Source organism: Pipra filicauda, unplaced genomic scaffold (assembly GCF_003945595.2).
Source record: "Pipra filicauda isolate LSUMZ 115617 unplaced genomic scaffold, ASM394559v2 scaffold55_size4083901_pilon, whole genome shotgun sequence".
Classification (NCBI taxonomy): Eukaryota; Metazoa; Chordata; class Aves; order Passeriformes; family Pipridae; genus Pipra; species Pipra filicauda.
In genome coordinates, this window is record NW_024104709.1 from 2,611,038 (window position 1) to 2,637,203 (window position 26,166).

General features: G+C 39.3%; 1 protein-coding gene across 1 annotated transcript in view; it reads right to left on the reverse strand.

Annotated features, from left to right (window-relative positions):
* The window catches only part of ARID1B (AT-rich interaction domain 1B), a 323,933-nt gene that overhangs the window by 23,120 nt on the left and 274,647 nt on the right, over window positions 1-26,166 (reverse strand). The window contains 5 exon segments of the mRNA XM_039387426.1: window positions 356-560; window positions 3,958-4,167; window positions 10,106-10,264; window positions 11,005-11,114; window positions 18,593-18,738. Coding sequence (XP_039243360.1) covers window positions 356-560; window positions 3,958-4,167; window positions 10,106-10,264; window positions 11,005-11,114; window positions 18,593-18,738 — 830 coding nt within the window.

Here is a 26,166-nt window from a genome sequence, read left to right on the forward strand (position 1 = left end):
TATCTTTAGACAAATGGATGCTCCTTTAAGGCTGCTTCCTGTTCTACGGTGCAAGCACATCCATGCAGAACACTGTTCTTTTTATTATGCCAACATAACTCTGAACATTATGGGTACAATGTCTTTGTATGTTGGAGTGAGCAAGGACAAACCAGACACATGACTGCAGATGGTCCTTCAGAGTTAAATCTGACTTGACTCAGCTCCAAGTTTGAGAACAAGATGCTAGCAACAGATTTATCGTTGTCGTTTGTCCAGCATTAGCAAGACATACTTCTAAATATATAAAGCGTAACCTAGTATCTTTTGCATTCAAAAAACGGTTGTGTAAGAGGCTGCAGTTCATTTGACTTACCAGGAGATGGCGGCTGAATCTTAGGTTGTTTCTTGGTATCTCCAGTGCTGAAGACTTCTGGAGGGGGCTCCTCCCCTCGCTCAATCTTGCACTCGAAGGCAAACAGGTACTGAATGTATTGTTTTTTCAGGGAGCTGGCTGCGCTGCTCGAAGTGCCAACGTTCAAGGTGGTTGCCAGCTCACGCCACTTCTTGTTTTTATTAACCTAGCAAAGTAAACAGCAGAATCATTGGTTTGCAGCAAAGTGTTTTGCTTAAGTCGGGAAACTAAAAAGGAAAAAAAAAAAAGCACTTAATGTCCTGGTTTACTTTTTTTTATTTTCCTCTTTTAACTAATGCTCATTACTCCCACACGCAGTAATGCACAGACAGCATTTACAGTTATAAAACCATTAAGGAACCTGCTGATAGCTACATAAAAAGCTTTGCTTGTGGAGTCTTCTGCATGGTGCATCCTTTAAATGTCTAACACTCTTCCAGGGTCTATGCTCTTCAGTTTAGCAATCCATTTCCAAGCAAGTTCCTGCTCATTCTCTCCCTCTCTGACACCCACCCACACCCACCCCATTCTAATTAAAAAGCAGCTTCTAAAAACTAATTTAGAAAGCAGTAACAGCGTTACCCTGCAATTAAAGTGTTTGAGCATTAATACGAAAAATAAATTTTTCTCCCAAATAGCCACCAACTGTCAAACAGTTCAGCTTGTAATTCCTGGTTCAAGTCCTTTCACTTTAGTCTGTCTTGCAGGGACAGATCGATGATCCTCTGGCTAGATGAGAAGCATAGTGAAGCCAGGCCCCTAATTAATTAAGGCAGACTTCAAACACACATGGCTAGTCCAGCAATACTCTGTATTACAATGCTGCCTACACAACTCCACTGTGAGTCTTGTTTGCAGTGTAAGGCTGAGAATATTGAAAGACTCCGCTCATGAGTTCCTCAAACACAGCTGATCTGTAATAACAGCAAAGTTCATTTGTCATCCTGGATGATGCCGCTGGCTCACTCAGCTGTACCACTCATAGCAGCCAGTGTTTTTTCTGTAATACCCGATGCCCCCAAGTTCATTCAACCAGTTATGCAATTCCTAGGTATGATCCAAGAAGAGGGGTCAGCACCAAAATAAATAGGCTTTAAACATCCCAGATTTTGTTGAGGAACAATCCTGATTCCATGATGTCTGCTACTTACCCTGAGGCCTGAGATTTTAATGACTCTTATTTAACTTGTATAGCTAGAAAGGTTATCATTAGCCATACTGTTCCTTAGTCTATGTGACAGCAAAGGAAACATTTTTTATGTTTCTCTGTAACACCGTAACTGCTGCCAGTCAGCAAAGATTTTTCGAGGATGGCATTAATAGCAAACAGGTTGGGATGGCTAAGTGTTTTTATTTCTCTGGTACACCCGGAAGAACCCAAGAGTTAAAGAAGACCAGATTTTCATAAACTGCCCCTGTTGAGGCTTGAAATTCAGTTACACAGCTCTTTGTTCCTACTGGCTTACAGCTAAGTGGTGCGTAATGAACACATTGCATAATGCAAACAGAAACGTTCATGTCTAAATGCCCAGTATATTGGCATTTAAAAGAAGACTGCCAACAGCTGGTCTGTTCACGTTTGGACCCCATCAACTGCAACCATTCAGACAGAGAATATGCACCACTGCTGCACAGCTTAACACTGTCACTCTCCAGGCAGAATCATGAGATGTGGAGTGCAGCAGTTGGAGCAACAGCTTTTTAGGAGGGCATCACACAGATGTATTTAAATAAAACTCGGCAAGCAAAGCTCTGCACCTCTCAGTAACTCTAAACAGATAAACATAGCGAACATTCATGTGGGCACACCAGCAAAACCAGGAACCTTTATTCTAACTGTAAATTTTTAGCAGTACTGAAGCACATGCATTTGTAACTCAAGCTCTTTCAAAAATCAGTCTAAGTGAACAGTATCTATTCTTTGGCAAAGTATAATGTCTGTTGCTGAAAATCAACACTGAATGTCCCAAAATAAGGTAAACTTCCATAATAAGAAAACATGAATGACTATCTAGAATATCTCATCTGCCCCTCATCTTGCTCAATTTTTGATGCTAAGAATCATACTATGGGCATAATCATGCTGTATGATGCAGAGCAGCTGCATGACATGATTTACCTGTAATAAAGTTTCTGAACAAAAATTAATCAAATCTGTATGATGCTGGGGGGCATGACCAGATCACTAAAGATGTCAGGATAGTATCTCTTACCCATATACAGCATTTAAGAACGGGCAAGGTGAATTATATTAGGTTTCTTTGCCTTTCTTTAATAACAGGAATAGCTAAAATCCCTGGATTTGAAGGGCCAAGGATCTAATTCAGTAGTCAAATCCTATTTTGTGAGGTGTACTTTTAAAAATAGCTTTGAAAATGGTACTAATTGATGTTGGACATTCCTTTCTTGAACTAACCACACAGATTATTAAAATGCGTTCTTTCTGAGGATCTAATTTGCTTGCCATGTTTTTGAGTTAATAGTTTGTAATTAGTGTAAAATTGTATCTGTTTTAATATTACATGTTTTATATTAAATATTGCACAGATATATTTATCTACACAGCCATATGTAAGACCTCATTTTGCAAGGCATTAAACATCCACAAATGTCCCTAAATCCACAGAAATTATGGATCTCTGCACTTCACAGTAGTTTCTAGCACCTAGCCAGAATGATCCCCCAGATGCAAGGGATACTTTGTAAAAGCATCAGGCAAGGACAGGAGACTTTGAATGTTGAATCTAAGACTTCAAATACCGACCGTTTTCTCCTGCTTTCCCTTTTGATGGTGCTAGACAATTAAACATTTCATTTTGCTCTGTGGTGGTCAGTCTTATTGAACTCATGAGTAATTTCCAAACATCCCTTTGCAAAACTTCTAGTTAACTGGTGAGAACACAAGCTAAAGCTTCTCCCTCCCATCTGTGACAATTTTTATTCTCAGCTCTTCCTGCTTTCATTTTCCTTCTACTCATTTAAGTAATTTACCTTTTCCTTGTAATCATTATGTTTGCAAGGCCACCCAAAATATCCTGTAAGCATTTTCCCAACACAGGCAAAGCACAGTCTGTGTCTAAGAAACAAATGTACTACATACAGACACTCAGAGATGAAAGGTTTAGGATGAAGGACTGTAGTTTAGGAATATATCTGCAGCTTCTCTGGAGAGATGAACTGATTTGTCCTAGAGGCTGTATCACTATCTGAGAAAGATGGATTTAAAAATCTCCTTTCCTTTTAGCTCTATCATATGCTTCTTACTCATAACTTTGATTCAGTGGCCTTTTCTTTTTTCTTCTCTTAGTAGCATTACTAGATTCCCCCGAACAGGCAACAATTTAATCTCTCTATAGCAATGGTCAATCTTGATTCAAACTCTGAAATTTTAGGGCCATTATACAGCCCAAAATGAACTCCAGACAGATATTAAAGCATGAAACTATTTTCTTCAACAACACTGTCAAGGCTGAAAACATAATGGTGTAACCAGCAGGAAATACTCTAGAAAAAAAACGTGCATTGCCTTTTCAAAAGGTTCATTTTCAAACACTACTTCTTACCTGTGCTAAACCTCCAATCTCTTTGACGCAGACATAGAGCCTGAACAAGTCCAAGGGCTTCTTTCCCACAGCTGGCAGACTGGCCACAGGCGTGCCCCTCTCCTCCATGAATGTCAGGTACCGATCCACCCACATCTTTCGCTCCGGCTCATTTCCTAGCTCATAGACTTTAGTGATCTTCTCACCAGTTGTGGTAGAGGAACTTGATTTCTAAATCACAAGAAGAAAAGAAAGAGTTGGGGGAAGGGTGGGAGGGGAAGGGAAGAGAAAGTAAGAAACTCACAACATTGAAAAAGAGAAGATGTCAAACAAACTAAAGCTATCACACAACAGTCAGGAATGAAGGCTACTAGTTCAGGCACAAACAGTACATTCTGTTCATATACGGAAAAGTACCTTTCTAAATAAAGGGCCCAAACTCCCCGTTTTCACATTTCTTTCAGTGATCTGAACTTTGGATCCCAGAAGGCAAGTTTCTGATGTTGCCTCATGTCATTTTAAGAAGAGGTAGCTCTCACACAGTGCTTCTCATGCACTTATCTCAAAGTGCTTTGCAAGCAACCATTTTGGTAAAATTAAAAACAAGTTTGTCCTATACAAGTTTAGAAAATCCTAAAAATGAATAAAACCAGTCCTCTCTTCTTTGCCCTCAAAGGGGGCTAGAAAACTTGAAAGTGATTCTCCAGAGCAGGAATTACACAAAAATAGTCTAAAGTGTGAACCATGGCAAAGCAGCACAGGGAGGACTAGTACTCTCTTCAGAGTCACAAATGGTTACTTTATTACTTCTTCACATCGCTGCTGGCCAATAAGCAAGATGAGCAAGGGTGCCTACAGGAGCCTACAAGGAGATTGGTGGTGATACTCTTTATGAACTGTCAATTACCTGCCTGATCCAATTAGGCTTACGAGTAGCTACTACCCTCCTCCCCTGACAAAGGACAGAAGATACTCATCTCACCTGTCCTACCTTGCAAAGAGAATGTGTGCAGAAAACCAAGGATGGGCAGCAACTAGAGCTGAACCACTACCAGGAAAAGCAGAAGAGCTGGTAAGAGCAGAATTCTGTCTCCATGGCAGAAAGGCAGCAGTGAACCTGTTCTCCCGCTGCTCTTTGGGCTTAACAGCTAATGAAAGCTCATATTATGTTTGATCCCCCCCCCACCTTTTTTTTTCTTTTTAACTGTGGAGACAGGAGAAATCACAGAGGCTGCTACAGAAGCTATAAATTCTCACCCTTTTTTTCTGTGCAATATAACCCTGTGAGCTAGGCTCTATGCCATGTGTGGACAGGCCTTGTTGCACTCTGTACTCGAGCTGCTTCTGATCTGACAGCAGAGAGGGGCTGCTGCCGCAGGAAGACCCTCCCACTTGCAAAAGGTGAAGTGATTTGCTCAGCTGTGGAAGATGGGAATGGTTCAGAATCAAACACAAGGGAAAAAGACTGACATACAGCCTTGGGAAATGATCCAAATATGTGAAGGGAAACATATCCTTTATGTCTGTATAGTAAAATCCTAAACTTTGTTGTTGATTGCAGTAGACACTTCTTTAAACTCATCTAGTCAATCACTCTTTCCTTCCTTTGCCTTTTCCTTACTTTGAACAGAAAGAAGACAGTGCAATTCTCAAGTAAACAGAAACTCATTCCTAGTTGAACATCTTTAAAGAAGACCCTAGCCATACCTCACAGATGCTACAGAAGCACCCACTTCGCCCATGCCCCCACACAGCAGTGGTGAGGCCTGGCACTAAATGCCATGAAGGAAGGATTCAGTGGGGTAGAACCCCACTGCCAGGATTTTAAAAGCATTCCCACCATTCATCGTGTATGTTAGCCTGGAAAATATAACGGTCTCTGTATCTCCTTCCAGCCGTCAGCTGAAACTTGGCAACGTTGGAAGAGAGTCAGGAGAAAAGAAACATGAAGCCAAGGGGGGTGACCTAGTAGTTCCATGAGCCATTGCTGTTCTTTCCAGTGAATGGATATTCATTTTAATTAAATAAATAGCCTCCTGTAAAGTTTTCTGCCTTGCTGACACTGAAACTTCTTCCCAGCAGTCCTTCCTACAGATAGATATGATTACCTTTCTTACTTAGAAATGAGGTGCTCTCCTGAATTTACTTGAGCCAGACTCAGCTGCATTACAACTCCTACTGAAGTCAGAGTCAAGGCTGAATTTGTTTTACTAATACTAAGTGGCTGGCAGGAAAGTACTTTGACATGAATCCTGCAGATTATGCAAAGAAAGCACAAACTGATTCTGTAATGGCAACCGGTTTACTCAAGAGCATCACTTGCTATGTATCTGGGTGTTTAAGAAAATCAGTTTAACTCTTTGCAACAAATATACTTTGTCAAAGTTTGGGCTGTTGTTTGGTTTTTTTGGGGGGTGGGTGGAAAGAGGGAAGCAGGCAAGTCACGTTGCTACTAATTTGTTTTTGCAGTGAGAACAGATATGTGATCACACAGGCTTGAATAGCTGAATGAATTGGAGCTACCCCACTACCAACTGCAGTAAGTATGAAGTTACTCTACTACTCACTGGCATTAATTTTAATCTGACACTTAAGATCTCCCAGAACTGTAACAAAAATGAAGGTGGGAAATTTCAACTTTCACCCAGAAAATTTTCTATGTGCTTATATTCTAACATATGAAGCAACAGAATAGTTTCTATTTCTCTTTTATCATAATTCATGATTAAGAAACCTCAGATTTACCAATTTTAGGATTTCATTTTTGTATGTTGATTCATTTTTCAAATCCAATTCGGAGCAGAAGGGAAAGAGTTAAGAATTTTTCATTCTGTGTTTTTCTACTATACATCTCAAATGATGCTGCTTTTCAGCAGTGTGGCAGCAGGCTCTAAAATGACAGTATAATCTGAAAACTTTTCACAGCTTACAGAAGGTAAGAAGTGTTTCTTACTGTGTGAGCTTTCAGGTTGTCATGCTTTGTAAAATGGGTGCAATTTTCTTCTAAAATGAAATGTTAACTGTAGAAGAATGCACTGGAAGGAAGAATGCTATTCCTCAAGAGTAAAGATCTTTTTCTCTTCTCTATTTTTATAAATGTAAATGTATAAAAATGACAGGTGTGTGCAAGCTAGTCTACACACAAACAAACTTCAGTTTCACACGGGCAGGTTCATCTGGAAGCCCAAATTTGCCTGTAGGTAAATATTAACCATCAGAAAACAAGGGTTTATAAGAGAATGATCCCATTGTTAACCAAAATGAGCACATGTCAGGCAATGCTGGAAGAATACAGATCATGAGCCTTTCTTCTGTTAAGTTTGTTGATCATTTTGGTGATAAAAGAATGTTATTCCAAGCCTGTGGTACATACCATTATTGATTTAGTTGTATCCTACTCTGCCCTCAATCCTCAGCACTCTTCCACACAGTATGTCTGGCCATGTTTAAATGGGTGATTAAAAACACTCCACCAAAGTATGTGGATACCAAAGCCAATTCCCATACTAAGTCTGCTGAACCCTATATTAAACCCCTCTATTAAAACTGTATTATATACAGACCCTTGTATGGTGAGTCTGCAGAATCCTTCAGAGCAACACAAATTTCTGTAGGAGTTCTTCTCACATGAAAGGCAATGGATAGTTGTTTCTGTACATATCTTTAAGCATCTATATTTATAGAACTATCTACCATTCACTTCTCCCACTTCAATGAAGAATTTGCCAATTTACTACTCTTTCACTACAGAACAGAGTGTGCATACACAGGCAGCAAAAACTGCCGAAGTCCAGTCTCTGGCAGAGGCTTTTGCAGGACACAATCCTCTATCAAGATTTTCTCCTGAAGGACTCAGCAGCCCCCTCACAGATAGCACCATGGAGATGTAGTACTATTCAGGTGTACTCACTGTCATGTTCCTGAGTACCTATGGACACTGAACAGCATATTATGGGGTTTTCATAACCTACTGTTTTATTCATGTTGCAGTGACCCTGCACGGTTCACACCCATGCTTGGAATGTCTCTTTTAAAAAATTTTAAAACTACCTCACTGCTGTCAGAGATGCACATTACATGCAAAATTTGCATGGCAGAAGTGTTCTTTTACTGATGTACCCAAAGAGGCCTCAAAACATAATGTTTAACAATTCCTTCTTCCCATTTTCATATGCCTCTCTTCCACACAAAACAGCTGAAAGAGAGGATCCACTTAGTAGGATCACAGGGATATCCTGAAGTGAATCAGACTATTCACCCTTGCTTTTATCCTTTGCTGGAATGGAGAAGTTGTAGCACATGAAGCAGCTTTGGGATTTAATGAACCAATTCAGGCTGTTTTCAAGTGTAACGAAACGCCTGCAATCAATCATTCCACTCTATGTCAGGCTGCTGTTGATGTCGATGAAGTTATCCAATCCACTGGCCATCACAGGTAGAAAGGGACCAGCTCATTCACACCACTTATTTCTCTATCCTTCCAAAGTACCGTATGTATCCACATCTGTGTACTAAGAAGCTAACTGAAGCTTTTGGACAGAAGGACAGTCAGAAGAAATTGAAAGCAGAAACTTTCCTCATTTATTTTTTCCAATGCTATACTTTGGCACATTTACATGGAAAAATCTTCACATATGTTCATGATGGCTGTAGGATTTGCTACACAGTTTATGCAATGAGCTCAGGAATGCATTGTTGTTTGGTACCCTTGTAGAGGAAGCACTCGATGTGTTAGACAGCCTGCGCAGTAACTCTCGTTTTCCTCCAGAAAACTGCCCAAACAAGCAATACCCAAAGTATTCTTTGCTACAAAGAAAGCTAACAGAATTTTTGGTATCATGCTTTCAGAAATGCTGTGAAGAAAAAGAGGAGACTTTGTGGGAATAAGTAACATCAGCTGCCTTCTGAGACTCAAAGTTGCTGTCAAATAAATATCCAAAGATTGAAGTGGTGCATTTCATGCCATGCTGCCCCTTTGTTTAGGGGATTCACTAGATGCCTGATTTTTGGATGGGTAGATCTTTCCCCTCCGATTGGCCTTCCTCTGTTTGCCCTGAGACATACACTTCAACGTATCACTTTGGAAAAATTTAGTTGTTTATCACTAACATTGGAGAAAACACCCTTTATACAAGAATACGTTTCAGTATTTTACTACGATCGTTCCTACTTTTCATAAAAAGAAATAAGAGAGGAACAACATATATATTTCTAATTAAAAACAAAACAAAACAAAACAAAAATGATCAAGTGGACATTTGCTCCCCATAGGCCGTATCAGCTTATGTCTTCATTCTCTTTTCTATATATGTATACAGATTTTCCATGTGTATATCTATAGATAGATAGATGATGAAATTGAGTTTTAGCTCCACACGTCTCTCTCAGGTTTTTCTTTACAACCTGTATGAGAATGATTAAACATTATTCATCTAAAAAATAGTTTTCTAAAAATGTACATGCATCAGGGGCTTTTTTCTACTCACAATCTGGGTTATTTCAAAATAACCCAATGAAGCAAATTAGAAACATTTTTGGTTTAGACTGTGCCCTGATAGCCTAATGGCTGTATTTCCAGATACACAATTCAAAAATAAAAATGTTTCAAAAACATAAATGGCAGCTTTTTCGTGGTGCTGAGTCTGTAATTTGACCTAGTTTCAATAGGGGAGAAAATTTCTCATTTTGTTTTGTTTCGTTTGGTTTTCTTTCCCTAAATAATCATCATAAAGACAAGTGCAGCAACCAGAGTCAAGTCAGTTGTGTGAAGGAGTTTGGGCCCAGGAACAGAAATGGAATTGTCCTTAACAACACAGTCGGCATGCTTGGAAGCTGATGCATTATAGGAAGGACGTTTTCTTCACAACAACTGCTGTTTTACCAGACAGCACACTTGCATGATGCACGCAATTTTATTCTTTCTTATTTCAAAGTACTGTTGGGACAAATTTTGCCCTTGGATAAGCATGCTCAGGCCCCACTGAAGCCAGGCAGTGGAACTTACAGTCATGTGTCCGAGAGCAGAATTTGTACCCAGTCTTACAGAGAAAGAAAACTGTTTAGTGGATAAATAATGAAGAAAAGGAATTTACAAAACAAACAAGCAAGCATTAAAATATAATTAATTACAAAAAAATAAACAAAAACCAAAAAAACCAGAGCCACTTACAGGGCTTGATGGAGTCTTTGGCCAGCCTGGGCTGCTAATGCTATCACTTTCATCTCCATGAAATGAGGAGATGCTAGCAGAGCTTGGGGACATTGGGGAAGGGACTGGCAGGTTGCCTGGGGTTGGGGGCTGAGAAATACCCTGAGAGCTGTAGCTATCCTGTGGTAGAGGAATAAAAAAAAATAATATGACAAAGGCAGGGCAAACTTTATTAAAAACAAAAAAAATACATCCATTTTAACAGACTGACCAATTTTTATATATAAAATATATATAAACAGAGAGACACATACAGAAAACACACACATATATAAATATATTTATATATATATAAAAGGTATTAAAACAACATTGTTAATTAGTATAATTTGGAAAGTTTGCTGGATGCTTGGCTAAAGTCACTAAGCCACCATGCTTACTTCAAGCTCACATGAAATGCTAAGCATGGGTTTCCCATTATGAAAGAAAGAAAAAAACAAGCTGTTCACCTTATTTTATCAAATAAGGCAGGAAAGCAAAATATTAAAGTATGTTGCTGCTGCTGAGGCGGCCAAAACAGGAAGCTATAACTGAAGGCAGAGAAAAATGGCTGCAAGGATTAAAACCAGGCAAGACCCTTCTTTCCCACCCACCTGGCACAGCTGAATCCCCACGCAACTTTTGGCTTGGGATGCTTTGCCCCCACAAGTTAAAATGCCATAAGAACTAGTAACTTTCAGATCCACACGATGAAGGAAAAAAGAAAAAAAATAAATAAAAGAAACAAACAAAGAGATTGCACGTGAATGGAAAGGCATGCAGGAAAGAACAGAAGTGGGTAGGCCAAAACCAGAAGATGAAGGACAACACAGCAGACTTCTGCAGGCAGAACCAACACCACGTGCGGAGGTGGTAAATACCTTTGACTTGCTCTCGGGTTGGGGTGGTCCTTCTTCTTTGCCATCTGCTTTGAGAGGAAGGGGTAGTTTGGACTCACCAGGTGTCATCATATCTGCAAGACCCATAGGTGCTAATCGAAAACAGGAGAAACAGTTAAGCATGACTGTGTTTGGCTTTGCAGGAAAAAACACGCTTCCTTGCTGCAAGACTGTGGTGCCATGTGAAGGAGAGGTTTTCCCACCTCTGTCCTGTTATTCTAGCCTCTGGAAACCTGGAAACCTCTTCAGTTGAATTGAGGAAATAAAAGAGAACGAACAGGAGAGAATACAAACACCATGCAACAACAACCACCACCACTTTACAGAGCAAAATTCATTCTTTGTGCTGCTGGTACTCTTCAACTGTCTCTGCATTTGACCACAACATTTTAACAGAAAAACAACGTATTTTAATTACTGTATTCTCCCTTTAGCAACAGACAAACACAAATGAAAACAATACACATTTTGCTTGCCGTGTTGAATCCAAGAAAAAGGCTGAATTTTCCAATTACGTCTGTATCAAGGTTGGTGTCCAGCAGATAATTCCTGCCCCTACTGACTTTGATATGAATGGTTCAGCCTCTGTGACCCTTAGCTAGAGAATTACAAGCTGTAAACCGTGCTCTGTTGGAGAACTTAGCACTCAACTTCCTCCCTCCTGCCAAAATGAGGTGGGACTATAATGAATGCACAAATGTCTTTCTCTGATAATGGCATGCAGTTGCTTCCCAGGAGTGCGAGGAGTTTAAGGGTTTTTTATTTGAAGATGCAAGTGCTAAGTATAGTATTATTGCTGCAGAGCTGCTGGGTTCCTGGATTTCTAGAAAGATGCAAGAAGAAACATCCAGATAAATAGACAGAAAATACAGGGCAGAGGAGATGCCAGGAGGTGCCATAACGCTGAATCAATGCAAATAACCAGAGAACAGCAGCAAGACACCAGGTGATTCTTTTCCTGCTGAAAACCATGTGCACACCATTTGTGAAAGACTGGATTACCTTTCCTTTCTCTCCTTTTTTAATCTCCCTCATGTCCTTCTTTCAAAGAAGGATATGGGATGATAAAAACACAGGACAGAATAACCTACAAGACAATAAAAAGGAAAAAATACATACCCCAAATCTAAACATCATCATCATTGTCATTACCAGACTAGCATGCCTCTCACAAAACGATAGTGCTGGCTTGCACTAGGCAGCAGGCACACTGCATAGCAAGCCAAAGATAGGAGGGGGAAAAGAAGCTTTAAAAATACTTCACAGATTGCCCACTACAAAATGATTATTCCACATATTCATGTATTACTATGTTTTAGAAAATAATTAGTTTTAATTACAGCAGTGAGAGCATGAGCAGGACTCTAGCGAATACTCTGGCAAGCTTTGCAGTGCTAATTTGCTAATATCTTTAGCATCACTGCAGGTTGAAACTCTCGGTCTGCCAAAAAAACCTACCCAGCCATGTGCCATGTGAGTTTACAACTGTATGCTCAATATTCAGCTTTGAACTGCCGGTGTTTTTCATGGGCACATTTTCTTGTTTTTTCAAAGCACATTTGTAGCCCAATCAAGCCCTTAAAGTCATCACAACACACAAATCATAATTGAGATTTAAAAAAAAAATTACTTGCAATACTTCAGACTTCAAGAATTGGAACAAAAAGCCTTTTACAAGTGATGCAGCTGCAGAGAAAAATCTATTGGGATCAGCTAAAAATGCTGTTATTTTTATGTATGTGTGTGAAATCTCAACAAAACATCCAGTCAATATGCTACTGGGAAGTCAGCATCCACTAAGCATTTGATTTGTATGCATTTTGCCCTTATACTCTGTTTGCAGAGTTGGGGCAGCTTGTGACCATTCTCAAGTGAAGAATGGCAGCCTAGCACATTTTAGTTTTCAATTCCACAATTAAAAAAGTTATTTTTCTTTTAGAGATTTTTAAAAAAATATGTATAAAATGGTCAAATATATGCCATGGTCTCGTTTCAAACTGGGATGCAGAACTGTTAAACAAAATCCATTTTATCAGTTAGCATATTTCAAGCGTGAAAGTGCTATAAAAGAAGTCTTAGTTTTGGTTTCAAAGCAACCAAAGATGGCCCTTCCCCTCTAAAGCCATTTTAGAGAGGTCAAAAAAAGTGACGTTAACAATCACGCTTCTTCACCAGAATTCTGCACGTCTAAATCCTCTGCTGATATCTCACTGTTATCTAGGTTGGCACACTGTATTTCTATTGCTAAGAATTTAAAACTTGTGTCCACTCCTGGTTAGTTTTCTTTCCATCAGAACTCCCTTATGAATCTCTTTTCCAGAGGGGTTTAAGTTAACACTTCACGTAAAAGGGCTGTGGTAATCTCCAGTCTGGAGATTACCACATATATTCTGACTGTATTAATCATGTTTAGAAATGTAAAAATATAGGCTCACTTTGGCTTTTGAATATTGCTTGCTGGTATATGCAAAGACAACTATCAGGAATTAGAGACAATTATTAAAAAAAGGAAAGTTTCCCAAATTCTGTTTAATTTTTTGTTCTAAATTATTTACTTCATCTACATTCTTTCTTTCTACCTCAAAGAGGAGAACTGCAAGCATTTTACTAGCAAACTGCAAGGCTGTCTAGTTTCCCTATAGCTTTTTACCTAAGATGTTTCCACAGCTACTTTTCTATCTGCTGTTGAAATGCTGTTTCGTAACTTCTTGCAAACATACTCTCCAGTGATTTGTGAGCAGACGTTCTTTCACTTTTTTTAGCTAAGAGGTACAGCAAGAACATTGTTTTGACCCTTTCTGAGCAGTGAAATACTGTTATTGTCACGAAACTGCTAAAATAAGACCCAGTCTCTTTCTACACGGGTACTAATAATTCTTCATGTGAAGTGCAAACCTAAGGATAAAACATTGTAGAGAGGAGGGTAACAGGGAAAACTTGACTCAAATAGTGTTACGGCATACTGTGAACAGGTTTCAAGTACTAGCCTCTGGCTTATTATAAGAATTTAAGAGCTAGAATGATTTCAAAAAGCAAGTATGGGTCAAGGTCCTGAATTAACTATTCCACGCTGAATTTCATGTACTCAAAGGCGGATATTGACGTGAGTAAAACTGCAGCAAAGTATTATTTTTTTGCTAAAGGCTGCTCTTCTAGTCCCAGAAGATGATGAAATACTGTAGGAGCAGCAATATACAAACATTGTTTTTCTCTTTATTGCTAGTGCAATAACAAATCATGCTCTACAAAACAGAATATTCTTTCCTTTGTAAGACATTCCTTTCTCCCTTCTACCCCTAGCACTATCCCTCTGCAGAAAAGAAAGAGAAGAAAAAGCAAAAGCAAAAGCAGCGAATTTGTGACTGTGGAGTTGCAAAAGGATCCCCATTTCTTTTATGCCCACAGAGAAAGTGGAAGAGGGATAAGAGCATTGCCTGATGTCCTGCCAGGAATAACTGTTTGCCTCTGGGGAAAAGCACAGTACCAGGTGCTTAGGGACCTTATCTGAAAGGGATGAGATGGCCACCAGGCATCTCAGTTATACACCTCCTTTCTGCTGACCAAGTCTTGTCCCAGAGATGACAAGTACAAGCAGTTTGGGACACAGGCATCTCTATGCCAGGAACTGACTTGACTTACAGTCAAACAGTGACCATGGGATCAAGGTCATCACTTGTTTGGCATATAGGTGGTGGGACACCACAGCTGTTACCAACTACTGACAACCTCCAGAAAGTTTATCTAAATGTGCATTAATAGCTCCTATGAAGATATGAATTAGAGTAAAACAAATAGTGCAATAAATGGAGGTTTCCATTCTTCAGAAAAATTTTTCTTCAGAAAAATTCCATTCTTCAGAAAAAAGCTGCAAAATGGAGAAAGTTTCTAAAAAATACTTCACATGCATAAATACGACTGCTTTTCCTATCAGAGGTTCATCCAAATAGATATGAAGTCAAATATATATAATAAGCTAAGTATTTTTAATGTTATTTCAAAGAACATCCTTTTAATTCCTTTCATGCAAATAATTTTTCCTAGAACTTCACGTTTTATATAAAATATTACAATGTTAAAATTCATTGGTAATAATAATATCCAAAAAAGGGAAGGTTTCAGTAGGACAGAGGTAGTGAAATTACGAAAGGATCCTTGTGGCAGTAAGGAGATTAATGCCTTTTTATTGGTTTGTTCACCTCCAGAGGTAGCAGAGACTGTGAATGCCAGTTTCTGTGCAAGAACAATACCAAAATCTGTGAGATCTAAACTCCATATTGCTTTGTTTTAAAAATAATTTTCACTAGAATTAACAAGGCTCACAGCATGAAATTATTTTATTTCTTTTGGAATTTGTAAGTTTCCTGTTTACTAGATGCATTTTTAAATCTGGAATTTGAAAAATAGGGGGGAAAATCTAAAATATATATGGGAAATGTGAACTCACATAATAAAAGGACAGTGGAGGTTGTACAATTTTTCTGAACGGGCAGCTTGTTCCATAATTGTGAAGGGATTCTGGCACCATTTTCCTGAAGTTTTTTTATTGCTACGGATGGGATACTCTATCAGAAGAATCTGTCTTTCATCTCATAATTTCTGTGTTCCTAAACTGCTCTACATCAGCAGAAGCTGGTGATCTGCTGTTTGATCCACAGTCACTGTTAAAGTACCAGTATGTGTAACTGCAGCATGATTTTCCTTTCGACTGTGATATTAGTTAATAAATAAAGGGGGAAAAAAAGAATCAACTGGTAATAAGGAGTTATAAATCCTACTAAAAATGGGTGGCAAGACCAGTGTTAGACATAGTTGTACCAAAGCTCCAACACCATATGAAAACAATTCCATCAGTATCAGCAATCTTCCTCTGTTTTAGAGTAAGTGCATTTGATTTAAACAAATGTATACAGAACCCACCTTCGCCCCTCAGGAGGCAACACAACTTCACTCTCTGAAACCCAGTCAACCAAGAAACTAACTTCTCCCTACTGCTTACCTTAGGTTTTCATTGGCCTCTAACTGAAAGCACAATTGTTCATGCTCAGTGTATATGAGCAAGTTAACTAATGCCCACATTTAACTCCATCAGCAGCCACTCAGTTGTATTTGGTTTAGGCCCTACCCATTGACTGAACACTGGTTTATCCGACAGATGTGTGACTTTACAAAGTGTGGTGGGGAGGAAGGGGAAGCTGTAGAGTCAGATAGCTGAAGTGATCTTCACGTCACAGAAAATACTGTTTTCAAGCCCATAAGTAGGTATCACCTATAAGTTTTCCACCTCATCAAATGCAGCACCAGAGCTGACCCTGAAGTGCTCTCTCAGCTCAAGGCATTATCATTTTAAGAACTGTATTTACACTTGCCTTAAGCTCAGACTTTCATTTTTTTGACCCAAGCGGAAGGATGGGGATAAGGGGAAATTAAGTATTCACACTGCATTTGTCCTCTGCAGTGTATTCACACCTAATTTTCTCTTTTTGGTGTTGTGTGTGTCCGTCTCCTCCCCAACACCATCTCTCCTGGAGGCTGGCTCCATAAAGCATTCTAGATGCGTGTCTGCTCCCAGACTAAAAGAGGTGCACTGAACTCCTTTACTTCAGCTCATTCTTACTTTCCATTGGGTAATCTCTGAATTAATAAAACCAGAACAAAAGAAAACCTCACAAATGCACTGGCAGAAAAAACCTTGATAAATGTTTAAATTATTCAAAATCCAATATTTCAGAATGCATAACACAATAAAAAGAGTATGACTACCCCATACAAAAGACTGCTAGGATAAATGGTCTTGCATTGAACAGATTTCCACTGTATGAAATAACAAATGGCTGAATTATCTGAACAAAAAAACCCTCTGTGAATCTTCCTTTAAACTGGTTATTCCTTAGGAATATATAAATCTTCTTAGGCAGGGCACTCTGCCATCTGTTTGCTGTTGGTTATTTTTGCAGCTCTGGGGGCCAACGGAAAAGGGGAAAAAATTACTTCTGCTAATAGCAAAACAAAATTTATAGCACAGTTTCAATGCTCAGAAGTAATTTTATTTCAGCAAGCCAGACAAAACACATAACTACACAAACAGAACATAATATTACCTGGGACAGCTCTGGTGGGGGAAAAGCAAGCTATTATCTAATGGTCTTTTCAACAGCTTGTCCCTCTTCATCAGATGGTGCAGTGTGCTGCCTGGACTAACCAACGGCTTCCAAAAAAGCCTTTTTTTTTTTTTTTTTTTTAACTCTTACTGATTAGAAGCTTCCTTTCTGTTTCTTCTGCTCACTAAAACAGTAAGATAATATTTTTGAAATACAAGACACTGCTAAGTATCTCAGGAGTTCCTATGCAGAGGAAAGAAACTCTCTGGACATACTGGACGCTAGCATCTCACAGTGGCCATTTTCTTCTCAAGAAGCAGAAACACATAAAATTGACACGAAGGAAACATAGGGGAAGAGGCAAAGGATGAAGAAATTAAACAGGCTAAGAAGAGTAGAGAAAAAGATACCAACAAACAGGCTCTTGGTAAGACACAATTCAGGTAGTAAGGCATTTCTAAACAAATAGACAAAAGTAAAAATAAAAACAACCAAGAAACAACATCATATTACCTTAGCACAACCTATTCAGCTTTCACAAAAACTTTAAAAACACCAACATTTCAAAAAAGGATAATGTAATCAGTAAAGCAGGCACAGAAACTCCATGATTGGAGTAAGTATTTGGGAGGATCCACTTCAAGGTCATTGAAACTTCATCCAAACACACCCCAATCAAAGAACTGATCTTTACTGAAGTATTATCTTGATGGAGGATAATAGTTAGGAGTTAAAGATGAATACGGACCATAAAGCACATTTGTGCAGAACTACATTCACTTGCCTTCAAAGTCATACACAAAGCTGCAAGCAATTCTAAACTCATAAGTCATGATATGAAAGATAAATCCAATCGCTACATTGAATATGCTTTTTTTTTGCAAAAGGAAGTTATAATTAAATTTTATATGATATTTAAAGACGTAAATGAGGAAAACCCTATATGAATTTTGTAAACAGTGAATATGGCCTATGTTTTCCGAACAGAGTAATTATGTTAAGTGCTCAACTTTCAGCATCTTCAAGTCAGAGCAGGTGCACATCTCTTTTTTTTAAATTATTACCACATTAAATATCTGAAATTGCAGCCTTAGGAAGTAAGACACTGAAAAGCAATAGCAGCCTCTTAGATGAGGTTATTCTCCTTCCCTCTCTTGCAGTCACATACACAGAAATATACATATACTTGCTGGTCAACACCTACATCAAACTGAGTCCGAGTGTTGCTGGAACTGTTCAAAACACTCTACTCATCTATGTGCTGTGCAAAAGGACTTAATGAAAAATGTATGAGTTACATTTTTACAAAAAAAAAAAAAAAGTGAGCACCTTAGCTTAGTTTTGAATCACTCCAAACCACCCAAGAGGGGTGAATTAAATGAAGAAGGTTGTTCCTCTGCCACCAGTCCAGGGCTGATGCTGCTAAGACGATTTATGGAGGAAGGTCACTGCTGAAAGTTACTCACCATTACCTGCTGAACTGTTCACCATGTTAGGTGCCATGCTGTAAGGAGGAGCCTGCGGGTTCATCAAGCCAGAGCTGTTGTTCATCGGCTGAGTGTAGGGGGAGCTGGATCCCATAATACCACTCTGATTCATGGCAGGAAAATTGCCTTGCCTAGGAGAAGAAAGCACACATACAATGTCTCATTACGTACCTCATTGCTGAAGATGCTGTGGTTTGTCACAGAGTACAGCTCCTATTGTTTGCAAATAGCTAAGGAGAAAGCACGCAATTAGTTCACTTTACCAATATAGGGAGCTTTGAATTAGTCTTGAACGAGTTATATATATCTGAGATAGAACTGGAGTGAAGACTATTCAAGAGAGGTATACAGTGTCTTTATATGCCACTACCAATCAGCAGAAAAATACAACTCAGATTATTCACCTATAGTAGACAGCAATGTGATTAGGAGTCAAAATTAGAACCTAGCATTGGCATGAAAAAAAAATCCAGCGAATTGCCATTTGACCATGTAATAGCAATCTTTACCTGCCATAGCTTAACAAACAGTGAAATGACCAGAAGAAAAATGGGTACCACAGACTCAGTTTCTGATTTCTATATCTGTTGTTATTGCACTGAACACAGTGTTCATTTGTACATGCCATCTATGTCCAATCTTTCATAATACACTTTGTTGAAACAATAAACCTCAGCAGAACTATTTTGCTTTTGAATATTAACCACATATTTGTATAATGCTTTTATAACTGAGACATTTATCTGAAAAACTGGTGTAAATTAAGCCCTTACATAATTCTCCACATGTTCAGATCTCCAGACTAAATATTTTTAAGGACTAAAAATTATATCCTTTTAAGTTCTTAAAAGTATCTAAGTATGCTTGGCACTTGATTTATCAAATTCTATAGATTAATTGAGGCACAAGGAAGAAAATAGTCCAATCCAAGTAAGCCGAATAGCCCAGTGTAATGCAGGATTCAGCTTAAAAAATAACCTTTTATTCTTTTAATCCATCAAACAATTATCTACCTTTTCTTAGTATAGCTGAAGGCAGCACATATTACAATATTTATAGGGGTAAGGCTCATACATATAAAATCATATATATAAATAAAACCCCATGCAAAAATATACTTACTTGTATATTCATAGACTACATAGGAAATCCAAAACTCAGACCTGTTTCTTCTGTGTACCCCCTGTAAATTTATGTTGTTTTTCTAAATAAAAGAAACAAGAAAGCAACCACCCCTTTACATAGCTTTAGTACCTGTCAGCTTTTATTTCCTTACAAAAAACGAAGCATTTAATGCTATTCTATGGGCAGGGAAAGCTGCATGTCCTGATAGCAAGATAGAAGTTTTGGTATAAATTCTACTTTTAATTACTATTCAGTATTCAAACAAAAAAGACAACACCTAAACCAAGAACCCTCAGTAACTTCAGTGGCTTTTTGTCTTCTTGAAACTCACAGCAGATTCTTAATGCAATCGGTAGGAATAGATTTCTTTTTTAGGAGGTACAGGAGAAAGACCATTAAAGCACTATTTGGCCTAATTTTTCTTGACACATTGTGAATTTCTTCAGAGGAAAAGAGAACGTGTTATCTAAATAAAGCATCTTTTTCCAAGTCAGTTTTGTCCTTTGCTCTCTGAAGACAAACTTTTCTCACTCTTGCAAAGAGGCAAAGGCTTTCTTTTGATATGAAGGAGACAACTGCCATACAATGTCATTTCCCTGATGAAGCTTGCAAGGAGAAGTGGAGGGAAAAGATTTAAAATGCACGGTGGTGCAATGCTCCAAGGGAAAATTACAAAGGGAAAGGAGAAGAGCAGAACCATTTGGCAACAACTTTAAAAGATTTCAGTCATACAATCAAGCTTTTCTTATGTAAATACTGTATCTCAAACATCCCCACCCCCCTTTTTTAGCTGAAAATTGCTGTATTTCAACAAATGCAGTTAACTGAAAAATTCTTTCTATGCTGGATAAGCAAGATCCTTTCTGTTACTGGATAAAGTTACTAGCAAAGATGAAAAAATGTGCAAGTTTATTTTTACACTTTAAAATAGAAGTAATAGATTTTGAGATGTTCTTTTATGGAGTAAGGCTAGGATTCTAGAAAAGGTGAGTCTCTACAGGTATCTATCTCTTCGATATCCTTCTTTTGCTTTAAAAATACACAGGAGATACACACCTTGCAGGTAAGCAGAAATTGGTCCTTACCTACTAATATTTCAATACTATTACTTTCTATAGCATGCATATCTTCTAAGCTGTGGGGTTGTTCGTTGTCTTAAATTGAGGTACAATCTATTTCATGTTACCTAGTATGGACATCAATCTCAACTGTAGCTCACAAAAGCATACTGCTGTACAACAGCTTTAAATCAAAAAGTAGGAAGCTGTTTCCAGTTTAGACAGAAAGCAGAAATTAAATAAAAAGAATACACTAGCTTCAGCCAGGACAGCAAGAAAACAACTGAAGTCTAAAAAAATTGCTTCTGTACCCAGAAGGACCTGAATGGCAGAACCTAATTCTGAAATTTCATCTGGCAAGGCAATAACTATTCCTTTCATCCTCCCATGTAATGCCACACTTGGAACGGACACAGCTCTCCATCTCTGGAAAGAGGCCAGCAAGTGAAAAGACTCAGCACCATCCCTGGCAGGACTTTGTCCTTCCCCAGCCCCCTATCAAAGCACTGCCCTCAGTACGCATGAGCAAATTCAGTAACGCTGAAAGGACATCCTGTAAGAGTAAACGTTATTTTATCCTGAGACTGGGTGCAGTGAGCAGTACAGAGCTCCTCCACATATTATTTTGCTCTATGATGGCTTGGAATGGAAAGTTTCTTTAGGGAGAAATAATCAGGTATTACTTCGGCCTTTAATTCTCACTCCACAGTGGGCGTCCTTTGAGTAAAGACTGCCGACTGTGACAAATTGTGCTGCATCAGTGCTATAATATGAAGTGGAGTCCATTAAGAACTGAGCTGAGATCACCAAACTCATTTTGATTAACCTCCAGGTCACTAAACACTTATAAATATGTTACACAGCAGCTGCTAAACATATTTATATATGCTTAAGGTCACAGCATCATCTGTTGGTTGTTGGACTTAAGTCAAAAATCTTATGTTTCCTTCTGTGCTGCTTTTAGTAAAGGCATATCCAACATACTGTTTAAGAAGTAGATATCTCAAAGCATAGTACTAGACTCTCTCCTACATCTCCCAATTCTCTCCTCCATTCTTCTGTATCACTAAATAAAAATCAAGTATTTTAAAAACAGTCTGGTGTACACGTAGTGACATCTAATGGCAAAAATTCAACTGACCGGCTATGAATTCTACAGCAGAACAAATGCAGTTAAGTATACAATTTTACAATATTTGCCACACAAACACAAAGGGTTGGGTTGCTTAGGGATGATGTAATTAGGAATAATAGGAAGAAATTAAGAAAAGAAGCACTTATGTTGAATATAATGAAAAGATGCCTTCACAGTGTGATGCAGTTACCCACCAAGGGAATGAAGGAAACTCCAGTACTCGACACTTCTACACACAGGCAACACATTACGAAATGTACTGGTTAGAGAAATCCTGCATTGCATATGAACTAGACAACTAGAAGACAATATTGTGATCTCAGATTATGTATTTTTCCCCATTTAGAGGAAAAAGCAGCCAAGTCAATACAAAGTTAGGATTATGCTATCAATTTAAACACAATATCTAAGCCTACACATTTCTTTTTTCTGCTCTACTGCTACAAGTAGATTTTCAAGAATTCAGCAAATGGAAGAGATTAAAAGTGGGAACGGGGGAATCTACTTGCTTTCTGTGGTTTATTTACTCTGTTGACAATTTAGCAAGGCACAGCACTTGCATAATACCAGAGCCAGATGTTATGCTTGAGGAAAGGGCTGCCACCTCAGGGGATCTAGGCAGGCTGGAGGAATGTGCTGACAGGAACCTTATGAAATTCAACAGGGACAAGTGCAAGGTCCTGCACCTGGGAAGGATGAGCCCTTTGCAGTGGTGCCAGCTGGGACTTGACCACAGGGAAGAAGCTTTGCGGAAAAGTCCCTGGGCATCTTTGCAGACAGAGCTGAGCGTGAGCCAGCAGACTGCCCTGGCAGAGGTGCAGAGCTGGGAGATCTAAGAAACTGGTCAACCCTTCCTTCCTCAGCACTCATTAGCCTCTATCTAGAGTATCCTGTCCAGTTTTAGATCCTCCAGTAAAGAAAAGATGATGATAAACCGGAGTAAGTTTAGCAGAGGACCCCTTAGATGGTCAGGGCTTGAGCACTCATCCTGGAGGGGCTGAAGCAGGAATGTTCAGCTTGGGGCAGAAAGAGCTGTCGACAGGAGTCTACAGCAGTCCCCTAGCATCTAAAATGTAGTTAGCAAGACGATGAAGCTGGGCTTTTCACAGTGTGGCACAGTGGGAGGACTAGGCACACTGGGTAAGAGTTAAAACACTTCAAGTTCAGACTGGATGCAAGGAAAACATTTTCCCCATGAAAACAGTCAGAAATTAGATCTGGTGGCCCAGAGGGATTGGGAAATCTCTGTCCTTGGAAGTTTTGAAGACCCAACAGGATAAATCCATGAGCTCTAAGCTGAGCCTGATGAGAAAAAGGTTGGACTACAGACCTCTTGAGGTTCCTTCCAGCTTGAATGATCCTGTGATCCTAGCCTGTCAGCTTCATTGTGCTGCTGATAGTCTAGTATACTACTGGGTCCAAAATACAACTGATCAAATTCAAAACATTTCCTTTTAAGAAGGTCCTGTTCTGCTCTTTTGTTTTCCTTCATTTGCAATCTACCCAAAGCTTAATCTGTACTTAATCTCTTTTCTCTGCAAACAAGTAGCATCAGATCTAATTGTGTCTTCTGAGCTAACGCAGAAGTCTGTGTTTTTAAAAAGAGATGTCATGCAAGATCTGGTCATCGTTAAAAAGCCAAACAAAGAAATTGTAAGGAAGAACAGCAGTGACAATACAAAGGAGCACATGAGTGATCACAGTTGCCGAGCAGTGTCTCTTATACGGAGATGTCTTTCTTTCATTGGACCCGAAATCCACAGTACGTTCACGTGTTGTCTCCAACTGCTACACAGCAGTCACTCTACAAGCTCTTGCACTTCATAGTTGCTGATATATGACTTAGTACCTTCTCAGTGTTGTCACCTGATGCAAGAGTTTTAGTCATCTTCCTCTCTCCTTATTGAACAGATATGAATTAACTACAAGACTGAGTTTAGAGGTAGGTGTGGTTTAGCTGTGGACAGCAACAGAAGTGGATTATGTTTCTCAGCAGGACAAGAAATTAAGACACAACTTCTCATACGGAAATATGTCAAAGCTTAGGTTTTTGCTGTGTGCAGAGGGATCAAGTTCTAGAACTTTCTGTGGATTTCCTAAGAGGCATCTGACATTTTGTGCTTTCCTCTCAATCTGCAACACTGGAGCAAAGCCCTTCCTGCTACCAGAAAAAATGATCCAGCTTCTATAATGAGCCCTGTGGCAGCCTGAGCACAGCAAGCAAGTCCAGCATGGAAATACGTAGGAAACAGAAGGGTTCAGAGGTAGAGAGTCTAGAAGGGATGGAGGTGAGGAGAGTTTGGGGCAGAAAAGATGGAAATGAAGGAGACAGTAGACGGAAATTAAGAATTAAAAATGGTTGGGAGCATCCTCATTAGGTGCCAAAGGTTTTTACACACAGGATGATGGGTGCTCAGGAGAAGGGAGATGAAACAGAGATGGGGGAGGAAGAGGGAGGAACATACAGAATACTGCTACTCCCAGGGTAAACACAGGTTTTGGTCCCTCTAGCACAAGTGGAACCTTTCAGCCAGATATGCCTGAAGGAAGGAAGGGATACACAGGGAAGCTTCAAAGCAGGGTGCTACAAGAGATGTGCCTTCCCACAGCTCCTCAGCTCGTGCACCCTGCCATGAGGTAGGGCCAGGCTCTGAGGCGGCCACTCTGGCCAAAAGCTGGGCGAGTCCCAGTCCAACAGCGTGGCACAGTGGGGCAATGCTGAAGGAGCTACAAGGATGAGAGCTGGGATGGGGCACACAGCCCAGGCAGGTAAGAGGTGGCATTGAGTTACACTGTGCATATCCTAGTGGTCACAAACTTGCATCAGTTGTTAGTTAGGCACTTCAGCACTGTGCTTCTCAACACTTGCCACAGTACTCACGTAATGTAGGGATTCCTCCCAGTTATCCTGCCCTAGGCACTGGATCTGAAAAATTATCCTGTTACTGTGACCTGGCCACCTGAGCAATTGGTTGGTGAAAAAAAATGGCCCACAAGTTTGCCATTTCTGCTCCAGATCTTTAACCTACATCAGTTTTGCAGCAAATGCACTGCAGCACCTCAGGGGAGTAATTTGTGTAAACATTTTAAAAGGAACATTTTTTCTTTTAATGCTGACACACTGCTAAGGTGGCTACTTGATTACAAACTGTGAAAATGACTGAGTTAGGCTGCACTCACAAATCACAGTGTACTGACCAAATTGCCCTGTGCTTATCTGTGCCAGGTCTGCAGCATGACAATATTTCCTCTCTCTTTTAAATGTCAAAGTATGATTTGGGTGGTTGTTATTTAAACACACTGACCTGCACAATAACCAGAAGTACTTTATTTAAATCTATCTTGAGCTGGGACTAGCCTTAAGCGCTTATAATCTGTCACACTTTGACACCAAATGGGTTATTATAATGAGAGTAATTCAGAAGTGAGACCTGTGAATGCTTTCTCCCTGGAGAATTTACACATAAACATGTGCAGGCAGATACATATGCTCTTTTGTTATGGATTTTCCTTCTTGCTACATTATGGGCTCCCTTGGAGAAATGAAACCATTTCTGTCATCAGGGGATATGGGAGAACTGAAGGAGGAAGAATAGAGCAAGGGAAAATAAACCGCAACATTGCTTACTTTGCTGGAAATTCACTGGCGCATCAGCTCTGTTAGCAAAGGCCAAGATACACAAAACTTGAATATTGGCTTCAGCAGCTATAAAATGGCATTGAAGGCAGTTCCCATGTGAATAAACCAAACAAATTTAGGATCACTACATGTGAAAGTGAAGTATCCTCTTCTAGTTAGCTGTTACTATCAGTGTACTAGCCTGGACTTACATGTTCTCTCCTCTGTTCAGTGGGGAAGCTTGCCAATCAAAATAAAATTTTAGAAAAGCAACCATAAAAGCTGGTGACCTGAAAGGTGTTAGGTCTGCTACAAGATTTTTTCTGGATTTCGGGGTAAAAGGAAAAAGAAAATTTTACAGTTGTGCATGTGTATGTGCATGAAAAGGGGAAGCCAAAGCTCTGAAATCCACTGACACTGACAAAGCCCTGGGAAACATAAATGAAAAAGCATCCAGATTTGTTCTGAGGTGTGTGTGTGTATGTGTGTCTGCTGACATCAGGCACACAGAACCAATGCAAAACTGTTCTTCTCAACAACCAAATCTAATTGACAATGCTAAAATGGGAATAATTTTCTAGCATCATAATTATGTGATAGTGCAAAACGCCTTGTAATCCAC